This window comes from Artemia sp. Qi Xiang Cuo, chromosome 2, assembly GCF_049724085.1.
Source record: "Artemia sp. Qi Xiang Cuo chromosome 2, ASM4972408v1, whole genome shotgun sequence".
NCBI classification, from domain to species: Eukaryota; Metazoa; Arthropoda; class Branchiopoda; order Anostraca; family Artemiidae; genus Artemia; species Artemia sp. Qi Xiang Cuo.
In genome coordinates, this window is record NC_142795.1 from 63,470,951 (window position 1) to 63,482,799 (window position 11,849).

General features: G+C 36.0%; 1 protein-coding gene across 1 annotated transcript; it reads right to left on the bottom strand.

Annotated features, from left to right (window-relative positions):
* Nucleotides 1-1,465: 1,465 nt before the first annotated feature.
* Nucleotides 1,466-2,176, bottom strand: LOC148955483 (protein CFDP2-like). Its single transcript, XM_089107454.1, has one exon. It carries the CDS (start codon nucleotides 2,174-2,176, stop codon nucleotides 1,466-1,468), a length of 711 nt encoding a protein of 236 aa, XP_088963580.1.
* Between the last annotated feature and the right edge of the window lie 9,673 nt (nucleotides 2,177-11,849).

The following is an 11,849-nucleotide window of genomic DNA, read 5'->3' on the forward strand; positions in this document are numbered from 1 at the left end:
ACTTTTGCCAATGCAAGTTTATGCATAATCTTCTTTTTTTTAGAAACTGCTCTCTTGTATATCTGAAAGATTATTGCCCCGGTTCATAAATTTTCTATCTCTAATGTTTAATGCGCTGTTCTATCTGTATTCCAAGCTTATACGTTTGGGATGTTGCATTATATTTTTTTTTTCTTTTGGTTTTCCCATCGGCATTAAATAAGAAAATTCTATGCAGTGTTTACAGGAAGCAGTGTTTACATTTTGAAATTTTACAATCCCTAAAATTTTCTATAAAAATTACTGAAAATTCTATGTTCATTTTCAGCATCTGTAAAAGTTGCCCCTATTTTTCAAAAACCCAAATTACAAGCAATAGAGGTTACAACACACAGCTATAGAAAAGATACATCAAACTTACCCAAAGACAAAAGTTATGATTTCGGTACTACATGCTAATCTAAAGAAATTTCTGTTTTAATCTTCTTCCAAATTTCAGTTATGATGTAATCCCTGATCATTATTACAGTGCGAATCCTTTGCGACTAGCCCCGCTGTCCTATTTTTTGTAGACATCCTAAAAAGGGCTTATCCCAGATTTCCCTCTTAATCACTCGGACTATCTGTCTTGGCTTTTACTACTATTAATTAAAAAAACTTTTTCCACAAAATAAGTTTTTCAAAAAAAAGTAAAGGACTCCATTAGACCAAAAATGAACAAAAATAGAACTGGCCTTTGACTGGTAGATTGGCTGGGACTATTATTTGGAGAGACAGACGGGCTAGTATTGTTTAAGAGCGATCAGAATTGATTCTTCCACCTCTCAGGACAAGTGCCCTCATCAGAAAAGTGTCCCATCCAGGGATAAGACAGGTCCCAATGTAGGAGTTTTATCTTCCTTAAGATCTCGGAGATGCTTGAAGAGGCTACCCCCGTCTTTTTTTTTTTTGCTTTTAATTCAATTTCATCAGCTTCCCATGTAACAAACTGAGTACGGTCCCGGTGAATGAGACGGTTTCATACTCCATTAAGCCTCCGATAAGTGACCGTGTTCCCAAGGAGTCTTGCCCTCCGTCTTTGCTCTACAACCTTCAGTGTTTAATTTGCTAGCCAGGATTTCTTTGGAAAACCTCTCTGGCCAAGCACAAATTGTGCTGCTTCGCTTGTCTGCGATTTTAAATACTTTCAGGCGTCTTCACCGCTCCTAAGTGTGCCAAGAAGCTCGAAGCGATTTGATACCTTAATACTATACTTCAGGTGAGTATTTGGCTCCTGGAGTTTCCCAATATCTGCAGTAACTGGCCTTCTTTCTGATCGCTGTGCTTTAAGGCGGAGATGGACTTCAGCACGCACAAGCCTGTGGTCTGCGTTCCCAAGCTCAGCTGATCTGTAAGCTCTGCAGTTCTTCAGTGACGATCTCCAGCGTTTAAACATGATGAAGTAGTCGATCATCTTCTTTGTGCAACCGTCATTACTATACCACGTTTACTGGTGGATGATTTTGCGTTGAAAGTAAGTGTTTGCGATGACTAGGTCATGGGATCGGCATAGTTCAAGTAGGCAAAGGCCATTGTCGTCCAGTGGGTCGGGAGAAACAGGGCCAATTGTGCCACGTCGAACGCTCGTATCATCACGCACTGTTGCGTTGAAGTCACCAAGAAGTACTGTTATATCGTGGGGGGAAACTGTCGTCAGATATCTGGTCAGAGCAGAGTAGAACTCTTCATTGATTGTGTTGTCAGAATCGTTGGTCGGGGCATAGCATACAACAATAGTCATTTTACCATGTTTGTGTCCAAAGCAGGCTTTCATTAGTCTGTCTGATATGGCTTCATGCAAGAGTAGTGCCTTTCTTGCAAGACTATTTAGCACAAGGCCGACACCATTCCTTCTCGTGCTGCCTCCAGACCAGAGCAACGAGTGATAGTTGTCTATTTTCTCTTCTCCGCTTCCGATAAGACAGGTTTCTGTGAGACCAGCAATCGCCACTTTATTCTTATCGAGCTCTACGGAGAGTAAGTTCTTTGACGCGGGTGCATTGAGAGTCGAAACATTCCAGGTGGCTATCCGAAGCCCCCTTTGGTCCAGGATATTTAGTCCGTCAGTCTTTCTGACGTCGTCAGCATGTCCGTTGACTCGTGATGGTCGAGATCTTAAAAGGAAGTCCGGATTCGATGCTATTTTGTCACTTTTCATAGCAATTTATTTCAGGTGGAGGGTTGCTAGCCAAACCAACCATAGGCTTGCAATCTGATTAGAGCCAGGTTAAACCTATATACTAAGATTCCAGGGGTGGGCTCCACCCACCACAAGAGGTTGTGGTCACCCTGATAGGAGTATTTAGTTAGGGGAAACCCCATATCCAAAGGCACGTGGTCAGTAGACAAGAGTCTGCATCATCCCGGACGAACTTCATCCCCATCACATCTTAACCGCAGCAATATTTTTCACGTACGCAGCACTAGTTACTTCAGTGTATTTTTCTGATATACCATTCAAGAATTGGACCTTCGATAAAGCTCTTCAATAATTTGAATGGAACACTTGATCATAATCTATAAAGCTAAGGACTAAAAGGGTCTGATGACCCCGGGACTTCTCAAATATTATTCTAAGAATGAAAACTTGGTCGAAACATTCTCTCCCCTTCCTAAAACCACACTATCACTCTTTAGAATTTATCTTCAGCATCTCTAAGTCTAAAAAGTATCATCATACTAAGAAAGGTTCTTCCTACAGGAACCAGGCTAATGCAGCTATAATTAACACGCTCACTCTTATCACCTTTCTGATAGAGGGATTTAATTAAATTTTTCCTTAAAGGTACTTTTCCTTTTTCAGAAATCATATTCGTAATCTTTAGTAATTTATCTCTAACTTCACAACCACCATATTTAAAAACTCATTTACCACCCTATCAGCACCCGGTTCTTATTATGTTTTTAATCCTTTTAGTACAGTCTCCAATTCTTCCTCGAAAAAGAAATAATCATTCACTTCCAAAGTGTCACAGATATTTCATTCTTTTCTATATCATTTCCTGTAGCTTTATTACGGTTTAGCAGTTCTCAAATGTACTGACCATTTCTCCCTAACTCTTTCTTTATCACTAATTGTGGCCCCATTACTATCTTTAACTGGGACAAGTCCAACTTGACTGTTCCCTGTCAGTTTTGTAACATGCCAATATTTTGATATTATGCCGTCTGGCTGCATCTTCTAGATCTTCATCAATTTTATTTATGGCCTCCACTTCACACTTCCTTAATTTATTCTTAATGCTTTTCCTACTTTTCTTACATTCCTTTTATTTTAACGTAATCTACCACTCAAATACTTCTTTTACAAGCCCCTCCTCTTCTCTACTAAAGCTAAAACATTTTTACTAATATTCCTAGCTAACTTTTTTCCTGAGACACCATCTGCTACTTCACAAACCATTCTCCTACAAATTTTCCCTTCTATTTTTACATTGTCCAATTTTAGACTAGAATTTAATATTCAACTGCTCTTGGAAAGTTTCCCTCAAATTATCGTATTTTAGTTTACCAGCATCATAACTTCCCGGAAGGTAGTTACCCTTCCCATATTTAACTTTGGATTAGCCCTTGACTCTACTAGATGGTTAACTTTCATTTCAACATCAATAACAGTACTATATACTCTGGTATCTTGTATCGATCCTTTCAGTCTTTTGTTTACAATAACATAATCAATATGGCTGGCTGTCTTACAATCATGTGATACCATGTTAACTTGTGGGTCATTTTATGACCAAATGCTGTATTGTTTATAACTAGATTGTTATACCTACAAAATTGCAGTACTACATAACCGTTACTATTTTCCTTTCCTACACCAAATTTCCCTAAGCACAGATACCATCTATTCCCATTTCTACCAATTTGGGCATGAATTCCCCTAATAAAGTGTCATGTTTCTACCTGGGACCCTGTATATTTGTTCCTGTAGCTCTAAATAAAATTCGTCTAAGTCACTACTATCTACATCAGTCGGTTCCACAGGAGCATATACAGTACTACCAAGACTGATAGTTTGCATATTTTTAGTCGTAATATGAGCAACTAGCATTCTATTATTAATACCCTCGCAGCCTAAGCAAGACTCAGCAGCTTTCATATTCATCATGAACCCTACTCCCTGCCAATGCACCCCATCCTTCCTTGTCGCTGTATCTCAAAAATATATATATTGAAATTACCATTACCTTTTCCTTTCTAAATCCTTATCTGTCTGTAAAAATAGGAAAAAAAAAACTTGAAGGAAAGTAATGTTCTACTGATCCTTAAAATTAAATTGAATATAAAATGCCACGTGACTCTTTGAAAAGCTGATAGCTAAGTGCGTTGCTCGAAGTACCTTTTGTGTGTTTGTTCTTAGTAATCTGCACTGCTCTTTGTATATTTTGTTCACAATCGGCGGTAACTTTCCATTGGAACATTTATTGAACTTTCCGACATAAGTGGGCGGAAAAAAAGAGACAACACGATGCATGACGAAGTAAGAGGGAATTAATGCAAGAGATAAATTTGAAGAGTATACTTTAGAAAAGATGGATTCAAAGGGGCATGGAGTTCAACTTCATTTTTAAAATTTAAAGCAGATGTATAGGCAGAATTTTATTTCAGAATTGGATTCAATCATTTTTTTATTATTATAATTTTTTTTAGAGGTCCATCATTTCGTTGTTACTGGCAAATATTTATGAAGCTAAGCTCCACTAAGAATATATATGTTTACATAAAACTTCAGTAGATAGAGACAGGGCCAAACCCCACCCCTTTGATTGCCTGACTATTGTAAAGAATGACCTTTTAGTAAAATTCTGATTCTTGGACAAAACGCCCAAACAAAAAGTATGTATTTTGTCGAAGAGAAAAGGTCTAGCCCAACCAATCTCTTTTAACGAAATGAAATCAGGAACATAAGAGCATGGTGCAATGGATCGGGTAATCTTTCTTATTTAGAAAGTGTTTTCTTGTCAATCGTGTTTGAAAGTAACTTGGTAACAATGGTCAAGGGTAAGTGTGTTTCTTAGACTCGTATTAAGCCTATAGATTTTTCTGCTGAAAAACAGCTAACTGCCCTCAAGGCTCATTCACAATGAGAATTAATTAGTGCTAGCCCTACTCGTAATAAGATTTAGTTAAATTCTGGAACTAGCTAAAGCCTGAACTGATTATTTATTTATTTTAACTTCCTTAAAATTTGGCCAAGGCCAGCCAATCACATATCTTCATTGTCAGTCTTTATTCTCATAAACAAGAAGTGTGTAAGAACTTGTTCATTTTTCTTTTTTGGACTTTAGAGACGCTAATGATTGATCTCCATGGAATTCTGGTCCCTACATCATCCGAGATCGAGTTCCACATCCCGAATCACGACGCAGAGATCAATCCACTGTGCCACCACAGAGTCAAACTTTGATCATACAGTGAATGTCTTCAATCTTTGGCTTGATCTAAAAAATCAGACAAACATTATTATGAACGACTCTGACATTAACTAAAATCCTGACCTTAGTCAGATACTGGTGTTAGGTATATCGTTGCGTTAGCCATTGGCGGATCCAGGGGGTGCCCCTCCCCCTCCAAGATTTGTTGGCACCCTCATATTGTTTTTTTTTTTCTTTCTTTTTTTTACTCTTTTTTTAGAATCGATTTGTCGATTTGGTGAACTACGCGCACCTTTGTTACATTGCCACCCCTTTCCCCAAGACTTTGCTCATTAGCGCCCTTGTCACATTGTGCCTCCCCCAAGATTTTGCTCTAGATTCACCCCTGGCGTTAGCTAAATCTCATTGTGAATTAGCCTTTAAGAATGTTTCTTTTCATAATTTATTTCATTGTTACTCAAGATGGTTTTGTATTCTCAAGAATTAAGGAAAATGTTTGACAAGTTGTTAATGTATATTCTAATTCTTGGACAAGAATTATGTTTCTAGAATAATTAAGGAAGTCTTCACTCTTTCTTATTAATAAACAGCCATAAAACACTTAGTGTCACTTTTCTTGTCTCTGTAACTGCCATAATCCCTATTATAACACTTTTCTTTTCGGTTAATTATGTCTCCATCTGGAATGTTACTATATTTCTTTTTCTATTCTATAAAAGTAATTTTGTCTTATGAAAAGAAATATGAGTGTGCGTTTCTCTTTTGAAGTCTGCCTGTCAGCAGGAGTAAATTGAATTGGCCTCTTGTTCTAATCCAAGAAAATTATAGCTGAAACCTGGTGCTCGTGTGGATCATTGAATCATTGAATCTTCTTCTCCTCTCTGGAAATTTCGGTTCCTGTAAAAAAAAGAAAACGAAAAGAATGGGTTGGATTGATTATAGTTTTGAGTAGCTACAGAGGACGACTGTTATATACTGTTAAGTTTAGCACGACTTTGATGTGCCGTTAAGCTCAGTTTCAGTTGAAACTGGGCTCTCGAAATTAAGGTTCGTGCGTTAGAAAAGAAAAATAAATAAATAAAAAATCAAATTGGATTGGATTGAGAGACTGCTCACTAGCTGCAGAGAACGATTTAGATATACTGCTAAGCTCAGTCTTAGTTGAAAGTGGGTTCTCGAAATTAGAGTTTGTTTGTAAAAAAAAAATAAAAACTGAAAAGAAAAATCCATTGGATTGAGATATTGCTCACTAGTTGTAGAGAACGACTTTGATGTACTGCTAAGCATCATTTCAGTTGAAGTTCCAGTTGACAAGCTTGTCTCTCGGGATGGCTTTGCTGGTAAGGTAATTTCTGAGGGAATTTGGGGTTCATGATTTTGCTGCTCAAGATCTTTTTAGATTAGAATCATACCTTGTTAGCAGAGGTCTTCATAGGACCAAGGCCCATTGCAACGGGTCGGGTACAAGTTGGTGACATTCATCTTATCCTAAGAATAGAAAGTTTCCTTTTTAGATTGCTGTTATTTACAGTTAATTTTTTGGGAAAATTGAAGCAAGGTTGTTTTTTCCACTTTTATATTTTTCAGTTTCTCTGTATTTACGAAGTGAATATTTTATTCCTGCTAGGTTTTCGTGGAGTTTTCGTTTTTGACTAGTTACTTCGGTATCAATAGTGCTCCAATTCAATAGTGTTCTGTTTTGTTGTTTGTCTGTGCCATTGGTTTCTTGTTCGTTAGCTTTTCTTTTGTTTCTTTTTGTTTTTTCTTTTTTCTTTTCTTCTTCTTTTCTCTTCCCTTTACTCCGTCTTGTCATGTTTTGTGATTGATGGGTTTTCAATAAGTAATAATAGTAATAATAATATATCAGACACTAGGTTTAAAAAACTGATTTTCACAAATTTTTGGCAACTTTTTTATGTTACCCCCTCTTTCAAAGGAGTTTAAATATGGAAATTTTTTCATTAGTCTTGCTTTCTTTGTTTCCTTTCGATTGCCATCCTTTTGCAGTAGGGTAGCAATTTAGTTCTTTGCTTTTGTTCACTTTAACTATGGTTAACTAAACATTAATTTTTCTCGGCGTCTATGTCACCTTTATTTTCGACTTCGGCTTGGTAACTCTTTACAGCTATAGAAAAGCGAAAAAAATCAATTGAATTAAGACGTAAAATTGTATTGCTTGTCATAATTGCAGTAAAGTGTAGCATATCATCCTTTTTATTGTTCTGTTTCTCTTAAAAAGAGAGAAAACATCACTTCCACTGTGTTATTGTGCTATTAAGTTTAGAGTTGTTTTCCTATTTTTATTAGAAAGGAAAGAGTTATTATGACAGTAATATCATTATACGTCCCCATTTTTGTCCTTATACGTGCTATCAATCCGATTATTTGCGTCGTATAAACTTTACTTATTTCTTTTAAGTTACCTGCACACTCATTTTCTATTTTCGTACTTTTTCGTGAATTTTGTAAATAATCCGATTTTGAGAGGACCTTAAGGTGGTACTTAACTGAGTAGAAAAGAAAAAGAAAAACATCGCGAACTAATATTCATGAAAAAAAGGGAAAACTTTAGAGTTTTAAAACGAATTGAAGTTATAGAAACTTGTATCTTATCCAGTCTTTATGGTGGGCCAGACTTTTAAAAGGGAAGTACTATTTGTTATGTCTTTTTTTTAATTTGTCTTTCTTTTTTCTACGAAATGGGCTACTGCTAAATTCTAGATCGGCAGACTTTCCAAATATAAAACTGGTTTTACTTTGCGTACGTAATGTCGAGTGTCCAGTGACCTTTGATCGGCTTTGCTAACAAAAGTTTTTAGGGACCACACTTTTGTTTCTAATCCAGAATTTTTTAACAAAAAAAGGAGAGTGATGTTTACGGGTTGTTTAAAGACGATATTAAATTACGTTGCTTCTCCTGAAAATCAACTTAATTCTCCATTTGCTGACATCCAAGCAAAATTATTTGGCCACTTTCTTAGCCACTGACAGGCCACTAAAAACTTTGGGGTTGATATGCTACTAGTCAGTTAAAGCAAAGCAAAACATGCCTATTTTTATGCTAAAAACTTTAAATTTGGAGGGTTAGGGATTGGAGGCAAAGGAGCCAAGAGCCCACTTTCTGGCATCAATAGGGACTGAAAAACTAAAATTTGCCTGTCCTTAAGGAGTTTCAATCAATTTGTTTTATTAACGAATTTGTGTACAGAAAAATATATTTCATCCCCTTTTATCAGATCTTCGGAAATATTTCGTCAGTTATAAAGAAAACTTGTATCTATCTTTGTTTAAATGTTTATTCTCTGGTGATGGAATAGCTTTCTGATATCGCTACTAAAAGAGTAGTGAAGGGTGTGCTCTAGTTACTTTAGGAATTAGAACCTATTAATGTTCAAGAAGTATGTATGATCACATTCTTCTGACTTAGTCGCAACCGCAAAAATTAAATGACAAGCTGATCTGAAATCATAAATAGAAATAGGACACTTTTTGACCTGTGGGGAAATGCTTCTTTTTTTTTCTTTTTTTTTTTTTTTTTGCATGGCTTTATACATATTGGTCCCTTTCAAAATCCATACATTCCTTCTTTTTTTTTAATTGCCTGTAAGCTTAAGAAAGTCTTTGAATTGTGCCAAAATAGATGTGTATGACCGTACAGTTCAAACGTAAGGACTTGGCTTATTTGGTTTGATTTATTTTTCATTTTTCTATTTCTGCAGTGAGGACGGCTCAGTAGAGGTCTTGACCTAAATATTTGTGCGGTTTTAATTTTTATTATTATTTTACTGGCTGGAACTAAACTTGTTTCTTCTTCTTTACGCATATCTTTTTCTCATCTTGTACTGTCTACCCATTGGCGTCTCGGGAATTATTCATTCTAACAGGTGGACGTATATTCTTTCTTTCGACCGATGCAATATCCCACTCTGCTAGATGTCTTGATAATAAAAACATATTGACTCCCTACTTTTCTCCTTAAAGATTGTTTTGCGTCTAGATAAAAAGAATACATATAGTAACTCTTGCTTCCCACAAAATTTAGTTGAAATCTGATTAACTTTTCTGTCAGATCTTTCTGGCTAACCCCTTCCCTCTCCCTGCACTGAAGCTGGATCAAATATAAATACCCAAAAAGTACTTCTTGTCTCGGACACTTGCTCTTACCTTCTGTGAAATTAGGTTGAGATCTGACGATATCATCTGTTGCAGGGTATGATAACAAGAATTCAAGGACAAAAAAGAGAAAATCAGAATTTGTTATTTTCACACTGACCTTTCCATTATTATATCCTAGAAATCTCGAGGAGATGCAGAATTTTCAATCTTAGGTCTCTAAAGAGAGAAATATATGTTCTTCACGAGCCTGGCATTATATTATCCATAAGAATTTCATTTTTGGAGCTAGGAGGGTTTCATTTTTTATCTTGCATTTACTGTTTTGTAGGTTAAGAAACATTTATGTTATTATTTTTGCTTCTATCGCTTTTTTCTTTTCTTTTTCTATGAAATGTCTGTCTTTGGTTTAATCCTGAAATAAAGTATGTATCTGATTGCTAAAGTATTATTAGTTGATCATAATAAAAAAAATTATATCTCGAAACAGGTTTTTAAATGTACACTGTATTTTCTAATTGGTAGCTTTAAACTAATATAGTTTATATGTTTATAAGCAGTATTATAAGAAATTGCTTCTCTACCGTTTAAAATTTAACTGTAGTTAAATTTGGACTTATAGCTGATGCCGCATAAAGTCTTTCTGCATCAGTAAAAGACTTTTTTAATTTAGATTAAATAATAAAAAGAAGTTTTTTTTAACTCAAAGTAAGGAGTGACATTAAAACTTAAAACGAAGAGAAATTATTCCGTAGGCTATAAGAAAGAGAATCTCCCCTCCTCAACGCCTCGCTCTTTATGCTGAAGTTCTTGTTGTTTTAAAAAGTAGAGTTGTGACAAAGAGTCAAACTTTAGCGTAAAGAGCGAGGAGTTGAGGAGGGGACAGCCCCTTTCATATACGGAAAAATTTCTGTTCGTTTTAAGTTTTAATGTCGCTCCTTACTTTCAGTTAAAAAAGTTTTTTTTTTAATTTCTGAGCGTTTTTCAACTAATGCAGGTTCGAATTTGGCTCACTCTATATGAAAAATTTAAATGAAATTTGCATATTAGGCTAATTTTGGCAGATTTATTCCGTATATGAAGAGTTGTTCCCTACTCATTACCTTGTTCTTTACACTAAAGCAGTTAGCACTTTTAAAAAAGCTTCATATCCCAATTGAATGGTCCCCGTGTTTCAGTAACTGTTCTTAAAAAATTGGGACAAAAGTCAAACCTTAGCGTAAAGAGCAGAGTATTAAGGAAGGGGCAACCCTTCATATATAGAATAATTTCTGTTCGTTTTTTTCAAATAATGCCGGTAAATCTTGCTTACCCTCTTTGAAATATACCCCTCCCCCTTACGGAAAACTCCTCCGTTGAAATGTAATCCAAAGTAAAGTGCACTCCCCTCGTCAAATTCCCTCCAGACAGTTCCATTCTCGAAAAGAATTCCTGTAAAATTGCTTGCGAATGATTCAATCTGAAAAATTCTCCTTAGCATTCTTTCATTTCAATAAGACGTTTATTTCTAATCGGTTTCTCGGTCACTCCAGAAATGCCCTCTTTCGTGGAAATTAGTTCCCGGAAGTCAAAACACGCGGAAAATATCCTCCGGAACATCTCCACATGAAACATTTGGCAAAAAGAATGTAAGACAATTAAAAAGAATTTAGTGTAGTAATTCTGTCAAATCCTCCCAATGTAACATTTCCCCAAGAAAATACGCCCCCCAGAAATTTCTCTTCCCAAGGGAGATTCTCCCTATAGAAATCCATCCCAAGAACAACCCCCTCCCCCCGAAAAATGTCTTTTTATTTCCCAATAACAAACACTGTACGTAAACAATGGGCTACTTTCATAACTTACAAGCCTCTCTCCACGGAATGGGGGGGGGTCATTTTACACCTAAAGACATAGTTATTTGATATTTTAACTATAATGAACAAAATGGCTATCTCAAAAGTTTGATCAGATAACTTTGGGGGAAAATGGGCATGGGAGGGGCCCTGTTGCTCTCCAATCTATCTGGTCACTCAAAAAGGGCAATAGAACTTTTAATTTCCGTTCGAATGCATCCTATTCCAACCTTCTAGGACCATTATTTCAATATGATCATCCCTGGAAAAAATAAATAAATAACAAAAAAATAAAATAAACACGCATCCGTGATTTCTTCTGGCAAAAATAGCAAAATTCTACATTTCTGCAGATAGGAGCTTGAAGCTCCTGAGGTAGAATTCTCTGATACGCTGAATATGATGGCGCTATTTTCACTAAGCCCCCTGGAATTTTAGGGGTGTTTCCCCCCTATTTCAAACATCAGGCAAATTTTCTAAGGCTCATAACTTTTGATGCGTAACA

Coding starts and splice junctions, on each gene's coding strand:
- LOC148955483 (XM_089107454.1), bottom strand. CDS start 2,176: ATGAAAAGTGACAAAATAGCATCGAATCCGGACTTCCTTTTAAGATCT.